This window comes from Ursus arctos, unplaced genomic scaffold (genome assembly GCF_023065955.2).
Source record: "Ursus arctos isolate Adak ecotype North America unplaced genomic scaffold, UrsArc2.0 scaffold_11, whole genome shotgun sequence".
Taxonomy (NCBI): Eukaryota; Metazoa; Chordata; class Mammalia; order Carnivora; family Ursidae; genus Ursus; species Ursus arctos.
This window is the reverse complement of record NW_026622775.1, coordinates 68214170-68236355: the sequence shown is the minus strand read 5'-3', so window position 1 is coordinate 68236355 and position 22186 is coordinate 68214170. Positions and strand designations below refer to the sequence as shown.

General features: G+C 36.1%; 1 protein-coding gene across 1 annotated transcript in view; it reads left to right on the top strand.

Moving 5' to 3' along the window:
- The window catches only part of ADAM7 (ADAM metallopeptidase domain 7), an 83914-nt gene that overhangs the window by 14440 nt on the left and 47288 nt on the right, over positions 1-22186 (top strand). Inside the window, exons 5-8 of the mRNA XM_026519084.3 lie at positions 17887-17965; positions 18708-18784; positions 19591-19783; positions 21925-21978. Of these exons, the coding sequence (XP_026374869.3) occupies positions 17887-17965; positions 18708-18784; positions 19591-19783; positions 21925-21978 (403 nt within the window). The remainder of the gene's footprint in view (positions 1-17886; positions 17966-18707; positions 18785-19590; positions 19784-21924; positions 21979-22186) is intronic.

The following is a 22186-nucleotide window of genomic DNA, read 5'->3' as shown; positions in this document are numbered from 1 at the left end:
AGTCCCTGTTTCTGTAAATTTTCTGTTTCTTTCTGGTCTGTGTTACTTTGGGGTGCTCTCTTCACTTACAGGATCCCCTTTGATATTTCTCGCAGGGTTGGTTTAGTGTCCACAAATTCATTAATTTCTGTTTGTTCTGGAAGCTCTTTATCTCTCCTTCCATTCTGGATGACAGCCTTGCTGGATTAAGTATTCTGGGCTGCACGTTTTTCTCATTTAGTACCCTGAATACATCATGCCCGCCCTTACTGTCCTGCTGGGTCTCTGCTGCCAGTCTAATGTTTCTACCCCTGTCAGTTAAAAACCTCTTGTCTCAAGCCGCTTTCAAGATTTTATCTTTATCTCTGAAATTTGCAAGCTTCACTATTATATGTTAGGGTGTTGATCTATTCTTATTGATTTTGACAACAGTTCTCTCTACTTCTTAGAATTGAATGCCTGTTTCCTTTCCCAGATTAGGGAAGTTCTCAGCTATGATTTGCTCAAATATACCTTCTTTCCCTTTCTCTCTTTCTTCTTCTTCTGGGACTCCAATAATTCTAATATTGTTTCACTTTATGGCATCGCTGATATCTTGAAACCTCCCCTCATGGTACATTAGTTGTTTTTATCTCTTTTCCTCAGCTTCCTTCCTTTCCATCAACTTGTCCTCCATGTCATTGACTCTCTCTTCTGCCTCATTTACCTGGTGTCAGAGCATCTAATTTAGACTACATCTCAGTTAAAGCATTTTTAATTTTGGCCTGATTAGATTTTATTTCTTCACTAAGAGATTCTCTAGTGTCTTTCATGTTTTTCTCAAGCCCAGTTAGTAACTTTATAATCATTATCCTGAATTCCAGCTCTGACATTTTACTTATATCCATATTGATTAGATCTGTGGCAGAGAGGATTACCTCTGTTTCTTTCTTTTGTTGTGAATTCCTCCTTCTAGTCATTTTTCCCAGAGAAGAATGGACGAATAAGAGAAAAAAATAAAAAATATCAACCATGTCCCAAGTGAAATACATACTAGACAAACCCGAAGAGGTCAGAAACCAAAAAAGAAAGGAAAAAGAAAAAAAGAAGAAAAAAGAAAAAAAAGGGGGGGGGAGGTAAAGAGAGAATATAATCTTCCAGGTGGACAAAACAGGGTGATCCACTTGGTCCTGGGTATATTTTGGTCTGTTAGAAGACACTAAATCCCAAAATTGTAAAGAAAGCAAAATGTGTATATATACAAAAATAAAATTGAATACAGTGAAAGTAAACCAAAAATGAAGAATAAATCTATAAAATATAACTGTTAAAATAAAAGTTAAAAAAATTAAAAACAAGGCGTTGATAAAACAAGGAACTAGTTTAAAAGAAAAAAAAGAAGAAAAAGCAAAGGAAAATTTTAAACTGAAAGATAAATGAATCATGAGAAAAAATCTCAAATTCTATAACTCTTTTTTTCCTAGCCCTGGAGTTTTTCGGTCCTGTGTGCTCCATAAACTTGGTGTTCCCCTGTTGTTTCAGCTGGTCTTCTGGGAGTGGGGCCTGCTGTGCTGATTCTCAAGTGTCTTTGCCTGGGCCGAGTTGCCCCACCCCTTGCTAAGAGGCTGGGCACAGTGTAAGCTGCTTCTGGTTGCTCAGGGAACAAAAGCCCTGAAGGTTTTCCAAGCCTCTTTAGAGGATGAAAATAAAAATGGCCATGACCAATCTCCAGCCCTGGAGGTGAAAGATCACAGCCCCCTCTCTTCAGTAAACCTTCAGGGATAAGCAGTTTTCACTTTTGTTGTGCCAAACTGCAGACTCCTGCAGTGCGACCCCTCACTGATCCTCCCAGGGAAAGGTGGAGGGTCACTGTGTTTCTGTCTTTTGCAGGACCCTGCAGGGAGAGCAGTCACTCGATTGTATGTAGTTCATGGTTTATGGTGAAACAAGCTGAGATCCTGCTCCTGGGCTTGCTGACTATAATCAGTTTTCCCACTCCAGTGCTTGGGAACTCTGCTGGCTCAGGCATCCCCATTATTTCTGTACCCTAGGAATACTGAGACCACACTGTCCCACCTAGGATTCTGCCCTGCTTTGCCATCTGAGCACCTTTCAGGCAGTGACATCTCTCAGTAGAGCAGATTTCTAAAGTTCCCATTTTCTTTAATATAACTGTATCTTTCCATTTAAAATGTGTCTCTTATAAGTTGGCAAGTAGTTGGGTCCTGCTTTTTAATAAATTCAGACATTCTAATCACTAATTGTAATGTTTAAGACATTAACATTTAATGTTATAAATGATATGTTTTATTTAATATTTGATTTCTGTTTGTCTGTTTTTTTTTGTTTGTTCATTTCTCTGGTCTTCTTTTCCTTTCTTCTTTGGATCTTTGAATTATTTGGTTTTTTGTTTTGTTTTGTTTTTACTTTATCTATTGGATTTTTATTTATTTATGGTTTTTTAACAATATCTTTCTGCTTTAGGTTTAAGCTTTTGTCTTAGAGATTACAATATTTGTTTACAGTTAATATTGTATCATTTTATGTAAAATATAAAAGCTTAACCATCATGTAAGTCTATTTATAACCACAACTCTTTTATTTTACCTTGTCATATATATACCTCTATATACATTAGTAATTCCATAATGCATGGCTATAATTTTGGCTTTAAATGTTCATATGTATCTTAAAGAAATTCAGTGAAAAAAAATTTTTTTAATTTACTGAATGCTTTACCATTTCCTATCTTTCTATTCTTAGAGATTCAATTTTCTATCTGCTGCCAATCCCTTCAGCCTGAACGACTTACTTTACCCATTTTGGTAGTATGGGTCTGCTGGCAGAAATTTACCTTGGTGTTCTTTTATCTGAAATGGTCTTTACATTTTTTTGTTCATTTGTGAAGGTTATGTTTGCTGGATATAAAGTTATGGATTGATAGGATTTTTCTTTTGGCAAAAAATATTGACATTGTTCTTTCCTCTGACCCCTGTAGTTTCTAATGAGATGTTAGTGGCAATTTGAATTTCTGTTCCCCTGTACGTGTTATGTTGTTCTCTTGCTGCTTTCAAGATTTGTCTCAGTTATTGATACTCCTCAATTTGGCAATGATATGTGCAGGTGTGATTTTCTTCATATGTATCTTGCCTGTGTTTTACTAAACTTCTTTAAATTATAATTTGTGTCTTCTTCCAAATTGGATAAAATTTCAGTCACTACCGATTTTTTTTTCTGCCATACTCTTTCTCCTCTTCCTAGCAGTCAAATTATCAGTATTTTAGCCCTTTTGATATTATCCTATATGTACCTGAAGCTTTGTTCTTTTTTCTTTTTTTCTCTTCTTTAGGTTGGATAATTTCTACTGATGATTCATTAAGTTTATTACCTCTTTCCTTTATCAATTCCATTTTTATTTTATGCCCATATAATGAAACATTTTATTCACAGTATTTTCAATTATAAAATTTTTAATTTGCTTTTTAAAAAGTAATTTCCAATTTTTTGTGCTGATATTTCACATCTTTTCATGCATTTCAAGCATATTTTCTTTCACTTTCTTGAGAATAGTTATAATACCTGCTTTAATAACCTCATCTATTTCATCCTCTGAATAATCATGAGGTAGATCTTTATTGATTGTCTTATTTCTTGACAGTAGTTCAAATTTTCCTGTTTCTTCATATGTCTGGTAAATTTAGATTGTATACTGAATAATTTGAATGAAATGTGGTAGTGACTTTAGATTCTGTTGTTCCTCTGAAGAGGTTTGATACTTTTATTTTATCAGGGAATTAACTTTGTTGAACTCAAACTGCAAATTTCATCCTTTGGGTGGCAGCTCAAATTTCAATTTAGTTATTTTATTCTTAGCAGCACATGTTTACTGAACACATTAATATGTCATATATGATCTTGGGAACCAAAAAGACACAAGTAAAAAGGAAATCAGTCCCTTTATAAAAGTAGTTCACAGGTAGCCTCAAACACAGACATGATAACATATTAAGGCAAGGCAAATAAAAGCTGGTGGACCAAGCTGGGTTTTTACTGTATGTATGTCCCTGGAGCTAAGAGTAATTTTTAAAGTTAAAATATTTGGAATAAAAACAAAATAAAACAAAACTCAGCAAAGAACATGTAACAAAGATTATATGTGACCCACAACCCAAAATGTTTACCATTTTGATGTTTACAGAAAAAGTTTGCTGACTTCTATAATATAGGATAAGAATGTAGTACAATATAAAAATGGAAGTTTTGGAAGCGTAAAATACACATATAAGAAGGAATTTCAAAGTCTACTTGGAGTTAGGAAGTGTGTTTCTTTTTTTTTAATTTTAATTTTTTTTTTATTATGTTAGTCACCATACAGTACATCCCTGGTTTCTGATGTAAAGTTCGATGATTCATTAGTTGCGTATAACACCCAGTGCACCATGCAATACATGCCCTCCTTACTACCCATCACCAGTCTATCCCATTCCCCCACCCCCCTCCCCTCTGAAGCCCTCAGTTTGTATCTCATAGTACATAGTCTCTCATGATCCATTCCCCCTTCTGATTACCCCCCTTTCTTTATCCCTTTCTTCCCCTACCGATATTCCTAGTTCTTATGTTCCATAGATGAGAGAAATCATATGATAATTATCTTTCTCTGCTTGACTTATTTAACTTAGATTTAACTACTCCAGTGCCGTCCATGTTGCAGCAAATGTTGAGAACTCATTCTTTCTGATAGCTCAGTAATATTCCATTGTATATATGGACTACATCTTCTTAATCCATTCATCTGTCGAAGGCCATCTCGATTCCTTCCATGATTTGGCTATTGTGGATAGTGCTGCTATGAACTTTGGGGTGCATATGGCCCTTCTCTTCACTACGTTTGTATCTTTGGGGTAAATACCCAGTAGTGCAATGGCTGGGTCATAGGGTAGCTCAATTTTTAACTTTTTAAGGGACCTCCACACTGTTTTCCAGAGTGGCTGTACTGACTTGCATTCCCACCAACAATGTAGGAGGGATCCCCTTTCTCCACATCCTCTCCAGCAATTGTTTCTTGCCTTGTCAATTTTTGCCACTCTAACTGGCATAAGGTGGTATCTTAGTGTGGTTTTGATTTGAATTTCCCTGATGGCTAATGATTTTGAACATTTTTTCATGTGTCTGTTAGCCATTTGTATGTCATCATTGGAAAAGTGTCTGTTCATATCTTCTGCCCATTTTATGATTTGTTTATTTGTTTCTCGTGTATTGAGTTTGAGAACTTCTTTGTAGATCTTGGACACCAGTCTTTTATCTGTAGCATCATTTGCAAATATATTCACCCATTCCGTGGGCTGCCTCTTAGTTTTTTTGACTGTTTCCTTGGCTGTGCAGAAGCTTTTTATCTTGATGAAGTCCCACAAGTTCATTTTATCTTTTGTTTCTCTTGCCTTTGGAGATGTGTCATGAAAAAGGTTGCTTTGGCCGATGTCATAGAGGTTGCTGCCTATGTTCTCCTCTAGGATTTTGATGGATTCCTGTCTCACATTGAGGTCTTTCATCCATTTGGAGTTTATCTTTGTGTATGGTGTGAGAGAGTGATCAAGTTTCATTCTTTTGCATGTAGTTGTCCAATTTTCCCAGCACCATTTATTGAAGAGACCGTCTTTTTTCCACTGGGTGTTTTTTCCTGCCTTATCAAAGATTAGTTGCCCAAAGAGCCGAGGGTCCATTTCTGGGTTCTTTCTTCTCTTCCATTGGTCTGTGTGTCTGTTTTTGTGCCAGTACCATGCTGTCTTTGTGATCACAGCTTTGTAGTACAGCTTGAAATCTGGCATTGTGATGCCCCCAGCTTTGCTTTTCCTTTTCAACAGTTCCTTGGCGATTCAGGGCCTTTTCTGGTTCCATACAAATTTAAGGACTATTTGTTCCAGTTCTTTGAAAAATATCATTGGTATTTTGATCGGGATAGCATTGAAAGTGTAGATTGCTCTGCATAGCATGGACATTTTAACTATGTTAATTCTTCCTATCCATGAGCATGGAATATTTTTCCATCTTTTTGTGTCTTCCTCAATATCTTTCAAGAGTGATTTATAGTTTCTAGAATATAGGTCCTTTAGTCTCTGGTTAAGTTAATTCCAAGGTAACGTATGGTTTTTGGTGCTATTGTAAATGGGATGGATTCCCTAATTTCTCTTTCTTCAGTCTCATTATTTGTGTATAGAAATGCAACTGATTTCTGAGCATTGATTTTGTACCCCGCCACATTACTGAATTGCTCTATAACTTCTAATAGTTTGGGCATGGATTCTTTTGGGTTTTCCATATACAGTATCATGTCATCTGCGAAGAGAGACATTTTGACTTCTTCTTTTCCAATTTGGATACCTTTTATCCCTTTTTGTTGTCTGATTGCTGTTGCAAGGACTTCTAGTACTATGTTGAATAATAGTGGCGAGAGTGGGCATCCTTGTCGTGTTGATCTTAGGGTAAAGGCTTCCAGCTTTTCCCCATTGAGAAAGATATTTGCTGTAGGCTTTTCATAGATGGTTTTTATGAGATTGAGGAATATAGCCTCTATCACTACACTCTGATGGGTTTTAATCAGGAAAGGATGCTGTATTTTGTCAAATGTTTTTCCTGCATCAGTTGAGAGGATCATATGGTTCCTGAGTCTTTTCTTGTTGATATGATGTATCACACTGATCGATTTGCAGATGTTGAACCACGCTTGCATCCCATGTATGAATCCCACTTGATACTGATGGATAATCCTTTTAATGTACTGTTGGATTCTATTAGCCAGGATCTTGTTGAGGATTTTGGCATCCATATTCATTAGAGAAATTGGTCTGTAATTCTCCTTTTTGATGGGGTCTTTGCCTGGTTTGGGGATCAAGGTAATAGTGGCCTCATAGAATGAGTTTGGTAGCTTTCCTTCTGTTTCTATTTTTTGAAATAGCTTTAGGAGAATAGGTATTATTTCTTCTTTGAATGTTTGGTAGAATTCCCCAGGAAAACCAATCGGGCCTGGGGCTTTGTTATTTGGAAGGTTGTTTATCACTGACTCAATCTCTTCATAATTAATTGGCCAGTTTAAGGAATCAATTTCTTCCTGTTTCAGTCTTGGTAGTTTATACGTTTCCAGGAAGGCCTCCATCTCTTCCAGATTGCTTAATTTATTGGCATATAGCTGTTGATAAAAGTTTCTAATAATCCTTCCAATTTCATTGGTGTTGGTTGTGACCTCTCCTTTTTCATTCATAATTTTATTAATTTGGGTCCTTTCTTTATTCTTTTGGATAAGTCTTGCCAGTGGTCTGTCAATTTTGTTGATTCTCTCAAAGAACCAGCTTCTAGTTCTGTTGATCTGCTCTACTGTACTCCTGGTTTCTAATTCATTGATTTCTGCTCTAATCTTGGTCAACTCCTTCCTCGTGTGTGGATTAGGTCTGTCCCTCTGTTGCTGTTCCAGCTTCTTGAGGTGAGAATATAAAAACTGCATTTTAGATTTTTCTATTCTTTTGAGCGAGGCTTGGATGGCTATGTTTTTCCCCCTTAGGACTGCCTTTGTAGTATCTATAGGTTTTGGACCATTGTGTTTTCATTCTCATTGGTCTCCATAAATTGTTTAAATTGATTTTTGATTTCCTGGTTTATGGAATCATTCCTGAGCAGGATGGTTCTTAGTCTCCAAGTGTTTGAGTTTCTTTCAAATTTTACTTGTGGTTGAGTTCCAATTTCAAAGCATTGTGGTCTGAGAATATGCAGGGAATAATTTCAGTCTTTTGGTATTGGTAGAAACCTGTTTTGTGACCCAGAACATGGTCTATTCTTGAGAATGTTCCATGGGCATTAGAATAGAATGAGTTTTCTTTGGTTCTGGGTTGTAGTGTTCTATATATATCTATGAGGTCCAACTCATCGAGTATGGCACTCAAAGCTCTTGTTTTCTTTGCTGATTTTTTGCTTAGGTGATCTGTCTATTGCTGATAGTGGAGTGTTGACGTCTCCTACTATTAGTGTATTTTTATCTATATGTATCTTTATTGTGGTTAAGAGTTGGCTTGTGTATCTTGCTGCTCCCCTGTTGGGGGCATATATATTTATAATTGTCATATCCACTTGTTGGATACATCCTTTAAGAATAATATAGTGCCCTTCTGTGTCTCTAACTATAGTCTTCAGTTTAAAATCCAATCTGTCTGATATGAGAATTGCTACCCCAGCTTTCTTTTGAGGTCCATTGTCGTGAAAGATGGTATTCCATTCCTTTACTTTCAGTCTGAATGTATCTTTGGGTTCAAAATGAGTCTCTTGTAAACAGCAAATGGATGGGTCATGTCTTTTTAAAACCCTTTGGCATTTATGGGAGCATTTAGGCCATTTACATTGAGACTGATTATTGAGAGATATGATTTTAATGATGCCATGTTGCCAGTAAAGTCTTTGTTTCTATAGATTGTGACTTTCTGTTCTGTATCACTCTTGGGGCCTTTTTACTTTTCTAGAACCCCCCCTTAATATCTCCTGTAGGGCTGGTTTCATGGTTACGAAATTGGCTAATGACTGGCAATTCTGGAAGATCTTTACTTCTCCATCAATTGTGAATGACAGCCTTGCTGGATAAAGGATCCTTGGCTGCATGTTTTTCTCTGAAAGAGCTTTAGAAATGTCCCCCCAACCCTTTCTCTCATTCCAGGTCTGTGTCGATAGGTCTGACGTAATTCTGATACCTTTGCCTTGGTACGTGAGAAATTTCTTTGCCCTGGCCACTTTCCATACTGTATCCTTGGATCTAATATTTGCGAATTGCACTATGACGTGACGTGGTGTAGGTTTGTCATGGTTGAGCTTGGGAGGGGTCCTCTCTGCCTCTTGGACATGAATGTTTGTTTCCCTTGCTAAATTAGGGAAGTTTTCAGCTACAATTTGTTCAAATATCTCTTCTAGACCTCTGTTTTTCTCCACCCTGTCGGGGATGCCGATGATTCTGACATTGGAACGTTTCATTGAGTCAGTAATCTCCCATAACCTACATTCCTGAGTGTGGATTTTTTTGAGTCCAGATTCTATTTTAGCTTTCTCTTCTACTAACCCATCCTCCAATTCGCTGATACGTTCTTCTGCCTCATTCACCCTGGCCGTCAGAGCCTCTAGGTTTGACTGCATTTGGCTCATAGAATTTTTAATTTCTGCCAGATTCGCTCTCATTTCCACCCTGAGAGATTCTATTTTCTCATTAACATTTTTGTTAATACTTTTTTCAAGTCTACACATCATCTTGACCATTGTTGCTCTGAATTCCATTTCTGATAATTTGGTTATATCCATATCCATTAGTTCTGTGGCAGAGGCCAAAGACTCATTGTCTTTTCTTTGTTGGGGGGGATTTCTCCTTCTCATCATTCTGATGAGGAGAGGTTGTGGGGTTGTCCAGAGCCCAAATTATTGACCAGGACCCAGGCCATGCGCCCTTGTTTTATAAGGATCTTAGGGATGTGGGCTTCTTAATTTTTCAGCCTGCCTTCTGGGGGGGGTGGGGCTTCCACCCCGATACTCAGGCAACCCTGTTTGGGTAGAGTCTCCGTGTCCCCTGCAAGGGGGGATGGGGATGGGCCCACTGTGAGTTGGTATTTCCAGGCTTTTGTTCTCTGGCGGCTTTCCCTGGTGGTTTGCTGTGGCTCTTCTGAGAGTCAGAGCAGCAGTGGCCGAATCACAGCCTCTGCCTCAGAACAGAGGGATCGCGGACCATTCTCCACTGATGTTCTGGCCACTTTAACTCTGTTTCTGTTGGTGCTGCTCAACCCTGCAGCGTCCCGGGATGTGCGCCCCACACCCGGCATCCCAGCCCTCACTTCCAGGGCTGGCACGTCTCTGTCCTTTGTGTTTCTAATACCTCTCGCAGCCAGCTACCCCTGCGCACTCCCAGAGCTCCCAGTCTCAGTCTGTTTCCAGTGAGTGCACCGGAGTTCTTTGAGAAGTCTGGTGGCTCACGCTACCCGGCTCACGGTCTCAGTCTGTTCTCTCGCGGGTGCCGTCTGTGAGTCCACCCGCTCCCCCATGCAGGTAGCTACCGCTTCCTGGCGCCCAAGTGCGGCGGCTCCCGCCCCCTTCCGTTTATCTTCCGATATCTGTGCGCGGTTTCATGGCTCCCCGCTGCGTACCTCAATACTCAGCGCTGGAGATGTTCATTTGTAGAGATCCAGATGTATCTTCCTGCGTCTCAGGCTGATTCTGTGGGTGTTCAGGCTGGTCTAGTACCTATCCAGCTCGACTCAGGGGACCAGCTGAAAAAGGGGTCACCTACTCCTCTGCCATCTTAACTCTGTATCCCAGGAAGTGTGTTTTGAGCCCTTTTTTGAAGTTCTAGAAGTTTATCGTGTTGGAGGTGGGACCAAAAAGTCACCAGGGGTAGTTCAAAGGCATGAAAGAAATAATTTTAGGTTCAATAACTTTACAAATAGTTTGTTACTTATCTATATATCTATTTCTGAGGTATCTTGATCTCTGTGGGTTTTAATAACTGTTACCCTCTAATTTATTAAAATCCTTTAGTATGTTTACTCCTACATCATCCAAGTAGTCAGTGAAATGTTGTCACTCTTAGATCAGGAATACCATGATAAAACAGTACTTTTGAAACTATACTTTTATGATTTGTCAGTTCTAAATCATTTTTTATGGCTATTTGTGTATTATTGGTTTTTTATCATATGTTTCAATTTTTAATTTGAGTTAAATGCTGATGTCTGTTCATCATCTTGGTTAGACCTTAGATTGAAAAGATCTTAGCAATGACAAAAATATTATGCAATGATAAATGTGTTATGATTATGTAATGTGTATGTATTTTGAGATTTAAAATAACAGTAAGCATAACTTGTGGTTGTCTACTAGCAGAGCATAGTGATATTAAAGAATATGTAGAATAGAATTCCAAATGATACAATGGTCTATAAAATTTCTTAAAATTGATGTATTTTGATTTATAAAAGACAATGAGGCTATGAATTTTCACTTCCAGAGAAATGGAGCAGACATATTTTTCTCTATTCTTTCCACTAAGTACAACTAAAACTTCTGGGCATTACATATATAAAGTAAATATAAGAAGACTGACAGATCTGAAGAGAAAGGTAGACCAGCTAGGGATTTTGTTATCCAAGGAATGACAGACACAGTGGTGAGTTTCTTGGGTTGTCATTTTGCTTCATATATCCCAGACTAGATACTGGAGAAATCACAACCTGAAAATGCCCATGAGCACAAATAAACAACGAAACCAAAAACAGGCAAAAATCACACTCTATTTAGCCAAAGGGCTAAGAAAGAAAGGAGCGGCTTAGAAAGACAGAAAGTTTTTAGACAATAACTATTCTACCCTAGCAGACATCACACACACACACACACACAAAGAACAGCATCCCCACTCCCAACCCAGCCAGAAAAGGCAAAATCAAGAGACTAAGCTTCTGCCCTTCTCAGGCTATAAAAAGACAACCCAACCACCCTCTCCTGTCCTGTGTAGTGATATCAGAGATAGCTAAATGGGGAGATAAGACTTTCATCTTGGCCCATTGGTAATGAAGACCCATTTTCCCCACTGTAGTGTGGCTGAAGACTATTTGTGGAGCCTGATGCCATGCCCACCCAGCAAAATGAGGTATCTCTCACCTTTCCTGCTGGGTTAATGTGAGAAGAGGCCTAGTGGAGAATTAGCAGGAATACCCCTCACAGTGACAGTGGAAGCCACATGAAGAGCATGGGTGAAACATCCTTTCCCTTCCTAATCAGGAGATTTCAGCAGGAATGAAAAGACAGAATTTTGACCCTAACCCAGCAATAGCAAGGAACTCATGTAGGACAAGTGGAGACCCTGGATTTCCATTCCTACATGGCAATAATGAGGTACCTCACATTAAAATGGTATCATAGGAGATCTACAAAACCACAAGATTTAAATAAGATCTAGGGGGTTATAATATAATATCATAATACCCAAGTTTTCATTGAAAATCATTTGTCCATCCAAAAGCCAGAAATATTTCAATCTAAAAGAGAAAAAAAAAATTAGTGGCTGCCAATACCAAAATGAAACAGATGTTTGAATTATCTGACACAATTTTAAAGCAGCCATCATAAAAGTACTTCGATGAAAAATTACAAACATACTTGAAACAAATGAAAAAAAAACAGAATGTCTCAGGAAATGAATAAAAAATCTCAGAAAAAAGAAAATAGAAGATATAAATAAGAATCTAAAGGAAATTTTAGAACTGGAAGTAAAATACATGGAAAAAATAAAACTCTCAATAGATGGGATTAAGATCAGAATGGAGAGGAGAGTAGAAATAATCAGTGCAGATAGAATAATAGAAATTACACCATCTGAATAACAAGGAAAATTTTCTGAAAAAAAAAAAAACACTCTCAGGAATATGTGAGAATAAAAAAAAGATGTAAAATGGATGCCATTAGAGACCCAGAAGGAGAGGAGAGAGTATGGAGCTGAAAAAGTATTCAAATGAGTATTTTGATACTGAAAATTTCTAAATTTGACAAGGAAAATACCACATGCCTACAGGTTCAAGAAGCTGAACAACTTTAGAACAGGATAAACTCAAACAATCCCATTCTAAGACTCACATAGTTGATTTTATATATACATACATACATACATACATATGAAATATATTACATAGAGCAACCACTAAGAAATCTATACAGAGAGGTACACAGAAAAGTGTTACAGATAAATCAAAATGAAATTTGAAAATATATTTAAGCAACCCACAAGAAGGAAGGAAAAAGAAATTAAAACATGAAAAAAGAAGAAACAGGAACAAAAAATAAAATAGCAGACTTAAGTCTTAATATATTAATAATTACTTTAAATCTAATTGGTCTGAGTACTCTGAGAATGGCACAGTGGATGAAAAATGCTATTTATACAATGTCTTCCAAAAAATGGAAGAGGGAACACTTCCCTTCTCATTCTATGAAGCCAACATTACTCTGATATCTAAACCAAAAAAGGTAGTACAAATAAAATTGAACTACAGAGAATATCCATTGTGAATGTAGATGCAAAACTTCTTAACAAAATGTTAGCAAATAGAATTCAACAATGCACAAAAGTTCTACACCATAACCAATTCAATATCCACAAGACTGGTTTAATACTCTAAAATTAATCAATGTAATTTACCAATGTAAATTTACCAATTTACCTATTTAACAGTGTAAAGAAAAATATCACATGATCCTCTTGATTGATGCAGAAAAAAACTTTCGATAAAATTCAATACCCATTTATGATTAAAAATTTTAGAAAATTGGGGGTCGCCTGGGTGGCTCAGTCATTAAGCGTCTGCCTTCGCTCAGGGCATGATCCTGGTGTTCTGGGATCCAGCCCCACGTCAGGCTTTTCTGCTGGGAGCCTGCTTCTTCCTCTCCCATGCCCCTTGCTTGTGTTCCCTCTCTCGCTGGCTGTCTGTCTCTCTGTTGAAGGAATAAATAAAATCTTAAAAAAAAATTTTTAGAAAATTGGGACCATAGGGGAATGTCCTTGACTTGATAAAGAGTATTTACAAAACCCTATAGCAAATATCATACTTACTGGTGAAAGACTGAATGTGTTCCTCCTAAAATCTGAAACCAGGCAAATATGTGCACTCTTATCATGGCTATTCAATATATTCCCAGAAGGTCTACTCAGTGCAACTCAGGAAGAAAAGGAAATGAAAGGCATACAGACTGGAAAGGTAGAAGAAGAAAGTCCTTATTTTCAGACGACATAATAGTGGTTTGCATAAAAAATTCTATGGAATCTAAAAACAAGCTAACAAACAAATAAGCACACAAACACCTACTAGAAGGAATAAATGGGTTCAGCAAAGTCACAGAATATTTCATCATAAAAAATCAACTGTATTTCTGTATCACAATGAATATGTGGAAACTAAAGCTTAAAATACAATGCCACTTGCAATTGTTCAAAAAGAAATAAAACAATCAGTTACAAACCTGAGAAATATACACAAAGCTTGTTCAATGAAAACTACAAAATTCTGAGGAAAATCATCAAAAAGATATAAACAGATGAGACCTTATTTTATGTTAATGTACTAGAAGTAGAAGATTCAACTTGGTAAAGGTGTTGATTTTCCAGTTGATATATATAGGGTTATCACAATTCTTATCAAAATTACTGTAAGATTTTTTATAAATATCGACAAGATGATTCCAGAATTTATAGGGAAAGACAAAGGAACAAAAGAAATATGACAAAAGAAAAAAAAACAGGAGTAATCATTTCGAGAACTATTATGTATATACAGAGTCTTACTGTCAGGGGAATAGACACATAGATCAATGGAATCAAATAGAAAACTCAGAAATAGCTCCATGCAAGTAGAGCCAACTGATTTTTGTCAAGGTTTGTAAAGCAAATCAATGGAGACAGTATATAGTCTCTTCACCAAATGGTGCTGAAACTATTATGTATCCATAACAAAGGAAGGAAGGAAGGAAGGAAGGAAGGAAGGAAGGAAGGAAGGAAGGAAGGAAGGAAGGAAGGAAGGAAGGAAAGGAGGGAGAGAGGGAAGGAGGGAGGGAAGAAGAAAGAAAGAAAGAAAGAAAGAAAGAAAGAAAGAAAGAAAGAAAGAAAGAAAGAAAGAGCCTCAAACTAAATCTCAAAGCTTATGCCAAATTTATACCAAAATTAACTTAAAATAGACCATGGGTTTCAACATACAACACAAAACTATAATACTTTTAGATAAAACAAGATAATATATTCAGGATCTAGGGCTAAGGCAAAAAATTCTTAGATTTGACACCAAATCATTTGACAAGAGTAATAAAAGATAAAGTTGATAAACTGGACTTCATTAAAATTGAAAGTCCTTACTCTACAGAAGTCCTGTTATGAGGATGAAAGTCAAGCTGAGGATTGGGAGGAGACATTTGCAAACCACAACCAAGGAATACTAGTCTGGAAAATAAACAGGTTTCAAAACTCAACCATAATAAAGCAAACAATTCAACTGGAAAATAGGCAAAAGATACAAAGATACATCTCACCAAAGAGAATACGCAGATGAAAAATAAGCACTTGAAAAGATGTATGGCATCATTAATCATTCAAGAAATGCTAATTAAACTGTAATGAAATATCATTCCATTCAATCAGAACGGCTAAAACTAAAAAAAGTAATTACATCACCAAATGCTGGCCAAGGGATGTAAAGAAATTGGATTGTTAATACATTGCTGATGGGACTATAAAATATAGCACTCTGGAAAACAATTTGACAATTTTTTAAAAACCAAACATGCAAACTTCGTGAGGTAAAGCAATTGTATTTCTAGGTATTCTCTCAGAAAAATAAAAACTTACATTCACACAGAGAGCTATATACAAATATTTACAGCTTTATTCATGATAGCCTTAAACTGGAAACAACTCAGATATCCTTCAACAAATAAATGGTAAAACACACTGCAGTCCATCCGTATCATGGAATACTACTTTGCAATGAAATGGAACAACTTGGGCAGATCACTAGGGCCTTATGCTGAATGGAAAAAAAAATCCCATCTCAAAAGATCACATACCATATAATTCCACTGCCAAAACATTCTCAAAATGAAAAATTATAAATTGGGAAAACAGGTTGGTTGTTTTGAATTGTTGTCAGGAATTAAGGATGCTGGGGGGGATTATAAAAAGATAGCATGAGGGAGAGTTTTCTGGTGGAATAGTTCTGTATCCTGACTGTAGTAGTGTAACACAAATCCACACATATGATAAAATGGCATGTAAACACACACACACGCATTGTACTAGTGTGTATTTCTGGTTTTGTTATTGTTTTATAATTATGTAATATATAGCTACTGGGGAAACTGAGGGAAGGGTACACAGACATCAGACTTTGCTATGCTATCTCTGTAACTACTTATGAGTCTATAATTTTTTCAAAATAAAAGTTTAAAAATGAGATACTAATACTTTGTATTCATGAATTGAAAAATGCAGGATCCTTTGTTTTATAAGAAAATAACGTTTTAAAATATAATATTTTGGGGGAAACGGGAGTGATGCCCACTTTGATTCAGTCCTTGAGCTAAAATGTACATCCTGGTTGTATGCTGAACACATAATCCTGCCTATTGGGACTTACTGGGAATGAGGGAAGTTATGTTCATGGAACATGGGCACGAAGGGAAATCTACCAGTTCTGCTCTAGTAGAGCAAATTCTGGTTGTTCTGCCAGCTGTTTTTGGAAAGAGGAATAAGAAGGCACAGGTGGATATTTTTAATTCAGTTTAAATATTTCCTTGATTTTGTTTTATAAAATCTATTTTTAAATGCATATTTATGAGATAGTTAAAGGAAGACTGTTGGATAAACAGTTATGTAGAGAGAATCATGTCAATTTTAATAATTAACATGTTTAGTATTTTTAACTACATAAACATCTGTTTGTTTTTCATGTTCATATAACATAGTATATGTTTTACCTCTCAAAAGTTATTTTGAGCTCATTCCATTCAGTCAAACCCAAGTAATCGTATGATACTGGGGCTTTCTCTACTCTATCACCATTTCATCTCTAATTGAGTTAATATTCCACTTTTCTTCTTGTGGACTCATGAATGTTAAAATGGAAAGGCTATTATCCACATTGGGTAATTCAGATAGAACTAAGTGAATTTCAGAGCACAGAACACTGTCTTCTTACTGAACAAGAAATAGGCGAACTATTGACTATTGCCAAGGGATCTCACCAGATAGCAGGACTATAAACAAACTTCTTTTCCTTAGCAACTTACAGTTTGCCATGGAATGAAAAGTTGACAGGTTTTTTTCGGGGGGGGGGCGGATAACTCCATATCCATCCTTTTCCTGGGTCTAGGAGCAGGTTTGGGGCACATCAGGAAGTCTTTGATGTGGACCTTCCTGCTTATATGTTATCTCTATCTCTACAATCTCCTTCCGTCATCATAAGTCCCCCATCCTTTCCCTTCCACTAGGCTTTTTTCCTGGTCTATCCTGACAGTGGGGTATCCTGGTTTCTCTTTTACTATTGTTGGTCTCTTATTTATAGGAAGACTGCCCGGAGCTCTTCATTTTTATACTTTGGAAACATAAAGCTTAGCTCTTATATTTCAAAAGCCTTGAGTTTCAAGACAAATGTTTCTGTTATGAGTTTCAAAAGCCTGTTTTTCAGGATAAAATAAAATCCAATAATTTCCTCTTTTGTTCTTCTGTTCCACTATAGCATCCATGTACTGAGGGAGTTGAGATATATAATCGTAGTTCTCAGTCTGAGGATACCTGTGGGTTTGATACGTGAGCTGTGGGAGAGCACTGATGACTGATTACTCAGAATGCCATCCCTTTACTTGCACGGAGAAAAAAACTATAAAGAATTACATGAAAATATTAACCATAGTTGTCTGTCTATGGTGAGAGTTCAGGAAAATTTCATTTGTTTTTTTCCATGTTTTCTAAATTATTATTAATATATATTGCTTTTATCTAAATATATAACCGTTGCGTTAAAGTATTTTAAGATATATGTAGTGTATGTATACATGCCATATACGTCAAGTATATTTTGTATCAAATGTATTTATATATAATTTTTACTTAGCCAATATTTTCTCTAGGTTCTTCTCAAGTTACTGCCTTGCCTAAAACTGCCAGAATCTTTTTCGGTCTCCTCTAGTGTTTACCAAACCATGAAATCTGGGTAGAATCCCTTTTCATGTGAGTGGAATTGATTTTACTTATGTGTTTTTAGCATGAGAGGAACTTGCTGAGATTTTAAAGTAGCTCGGAGACTTCTCTCCCCCATAATTGGTTTTATCTGTTGACTTTAGAGAATGAGTAAATCTCACTTACCTCTCTGCCATCTTTTCTAGGGAGTTCCTAGCCTCAAATTACAGTGAAACCTACTATTCCACAAAAGGAGAGGCGATCACCAGCTATCCTTCTACCATGGTATCTTATGGAAACTTCCTATGTCTCTTTTCTCAAATTTCCTCATGTGATTTTAAAATCCAATCTAGCTCTATAAGAAGCTCCAGAAAATGTTATGTCAGAAATGAATCTTGCATAGAATACTGGCACTGAATTATCCTGGAATAGAAAACATGACCCTCCAAACTCTAAAGGAATCTGATTACTGCCTAACAAGCAAATCAATATCTGTTAATGTATTTTTCTTTACTAAACTGACTTCTATATACCCAAAATGGTGTTTAGTCTGGAGGAAGGGCAAAGCATTACGCAAAAGCAGTATAAGACACCCTGATGAAATTGTTATCAAGCTAGATTGATAAAACCTAAAGATATGAAACAGTTTTAAAACCTCCATCTGATTGACCCTTATGTGAGTCATATTCCCTGGCCTAGGACTGCTGATGCACCAACATTGAAGCCTTTTCCACTTTCCAAATGAATTTTTGTTCATTGATCATTAATATTATTCCAGTGGATACAGGTTCTAATATATGGAAGAATCCATATATTGTTTAACACAATGTAATCATGCAATTAAAAGGATTCTAAAGGAGTTTCAATTTTCCAAATGACAGGATGCAATAAATGAATATATGAATGAGTATGTGTATAATTTGTGAGAATGAAATGCTGATAAATTGTAAACATAAAATATGCATATGTTAATATTTATGTAATATGAATGTATGTATTTATGTCAATAGCTTCTTCACTATTTTAGGATCACTGTTTTTACCAAGGATCCATCATACATGAATTCGATTCTGCTGCCAGTATCAGCACATGTAATGGTCTGAGGTATTGCACAAGTGTCTATTTTGTTTATAAGTTTGCTTAATGGATTTTCAGAGACATTTGCTTCTCATCTTTCTAACAACCCTCTACATAGAAAAATTAATGGGAAAAAGCTACTGTATATTTTCACCATGAGTATCCATTTTGACAAAAAGATGTCTAATGCACAGAACTCAATCCAAAAATCAGGCTTCCTGACTTCAAATCCTGTGAATTCTCACCACACACTACTTCACACCTTTTTAATAATCAGGAGTTTAGAGTTTTTAGAAATTAAAGTTAGAAGTAAACCCTATTTCAGTTCTCTGTAGATCTTGGGCTTAAAGGTAAAGGAGGAAACATGGGTTATATGGTAGAAGAACAAGAAACTTCCACCTTCATGTATGTGTGCTTTACTTGAGTAGATCCCAATATATTCAAGAATAAGAACACCTTTCATGACAACATTTCTAGATAATAGTTATTTTACTGTCATATATTTACTCTACAATTAATGTATGATGGACATAAAAAATTCACAAAATGTGAATTTTACTAGAACACTGAGACTTCAAAGTAGAGGTTGAACTGTCAAGTTTCTGAAAATCTAGATGAGTTAACTCTTACAAAAGTTATTAATTCAAAGGCCACATGTCACCTTATCTTTTTATCACTCAGAATACCTGACTACTTGCTCATAAGGCCTTGGTCTTATAGTTTCTGTTCTTAAATAGGCAAAGGCAATAAAATGGAATAGAAGAATATTGTGAGAAATATAGAGATAAAATGGAATAGATCTTGAACATACATCACATTCCCATTTTCCACAGGGGATTCTTCAGGGTATATGACCAAAGGTATCTCATTGAACCAATGAAATATTCAGATGAGGGACAACATTTGGTGTTCAGATATAATCCAAGGATGCAGTATGCTGCTAATTATTCTTGTACAGAACTCAATTTTACCAGGACAAATGATTTAAAGGATGATATTAAAATTATGGAAGACCTCAAAATAGAAGTAAGTGCTTTATTTTTAAATCATCTTAATGCCAGGAAAAATGTATCTTATTTCCTTTTGTATTTCAAAACAGAGAGATGAGCCCAACTAATGAAGTGTATGTGCTACCTGAGTCTGCTTTTCATTGTGTGAAATCTAAAATGTCAAACTTTTTTTATCAACATAGAAAATGTTCATTCCCAGGGCACCTGGGTGGCTTGGTTGGTTAAGCATCTGCCTTCAGCTCAGGTCATAATCCCAGGGTCCTGGGATGAAGCTCTGAATCAGGCTCCCTGCTTAGCAGGGAGTCTGCTTCTCCCTCTCCTTCTGTCCCTCCCTTCCCCTGCTTGTGCTAGTGTTCTCTCTCTCTCAAATAAAAAAATAAAATCTTTTTTAAAAGAAGAGAAAGAAAATGTTCATTCCCTACTGTAAATATCAGTTTGTCCCATTAATTTTAAGAAAAGGGAATATTTACAACCATACATATAGATTTATAGCATTAGGACTATAAGTGGTTGGAAAGAATGAAATTTGCAATGTCTCGAAAACTCTCCTAGATATTGTCTTCCTTCATCTTCACTGCCATTTTTTTTTTTTTGCTTGGGGGGAGTTAGGGTCTCCCCTTTCATCAGTCCAAATATTCTAATTATTAATTATTAAAGATAAGTAAGTAATAGCAGCTTCAATATCTGGTGGGATGACTGCACAATGAGAGTCCTCTGTGTTTTAGGCTTTCCTGTACAACTAGTTCATATCACCTCAAATCTGACTAGGTGTTAGCCTTTAAGATCCATGAGTGCCCATCTTCTTCACATATCCATGGTCCAGATTGTGTTGGAAACTTACTAGGTGCCTAACAGATGTTTCTGATTGACTCAGTCAACTAATACATAACTATTTAGTTCATACACAAAATGACTTCGTTAAGTTTTTGTATAATATGACTCTGGTTTATACTCAGATGATATGCACACCCCTCAATGCATAATACTGAGAGCTGAAAACAGAATTTTCTGATATTGGTGATTTATAAAATAAAAGATCTATAATTAACAACTTTTGTACATTTCCTTGGAATTGAGGCTACTGCAAAGTAGGAGATTGGGAGACAGGAGAAGAGTAGAAGGAATACAGTCAGTCCTATTAGCCAGTCAGTCTTATGTTCTGCTTTCCTCTATTGATAAGTCCTTTTTATATGAGCTTAGTTAGTAAGCATTTACTTTATAAACAAACAACCAAAAAAAACCAACTAAACATTAAAAACTGTATTCATTATTCTTTATTTATAGCTCTTTATTTATTTAGAGTATAACTAACACACAATGTTACATTAGTCTCAGGTATACAACATAATGATTCAACATCTCCATATTCATGCTACACTCACCACAAGTGTAGCTACCCTCTGTCACCATACAATGCTACTACAATACCATTGACTGTGTTTCTTGTGCTGTGTCTTTTATTCCATGAGTTATTTATTCCATAACTGGAAGCCTGTGTCTCCCACTCCCCTTCACCCATTTTGCCCATCCCTACACCTGCCCTTCCCTCCGGCAACCATCAGTTTGTTCTCTGTATTTATAGGCCTGATTCTGGTTTTTGTTTGTTTGTTTATTCATTTGTTTTGAATTTTAGATTCCACATATGCATGAAATCATATACTATTTGTCTTCCTCGTTCTGACTTATTTCACTTAGCATAATACCCTCTAGATCCACTCATACTGTTGAAAATGGCAAAATTCCATCCTTTTTTATGGCTGCATAATGTGTGTGTGTGTGTGTGTGTGTGTGTGTACTACATTTTCTTTATCCTTTCATGTACCGATAGGCACTTAGGTTGCTTCCTTATCTTGGCTATTGTAAATAATACTGCAATAAGTATAACTCTTATTACCTGAAAGACTAAACAAGGAAAGGAAGGATATTCAAATATAGAATATCGTTTCAAGTTTATTAAAATCTGATATACAGGGGCACATGTTTTAACAATATATTGAGTTTTATTTAGATAAATTCCTGGAATTATTTGTTATACTCCTGTACCTCACATTCCTGTAACAATAATATTAACATGATAAGTCATGAAATGGTTTGAATTTAAAACATTAAAATGAGGAACATTAACCATACTTCATTAAATTTTTCATAAATTTCCAGAACATCCATAAAGAAAAGTATGTTGAACTGTTCATTGTTGCTGATGATAACGTGGTAAGTTTTCAGATGAACATTTGCTCTTCATTCATGCTTACAAAACTATAGTTGTGATCCTAAAAAAGAGGGGAAAAAGTGTTTCAATCAGAATTCCATTTGAGCTCAATGTTATTTTTTAGCTTCCCCAAACAGATTTATATAAGATGTGATAAGGTCCTTTGGCAGTATAGCAGACTAAGCCAATATAGAATTCTCCTCCCTATTA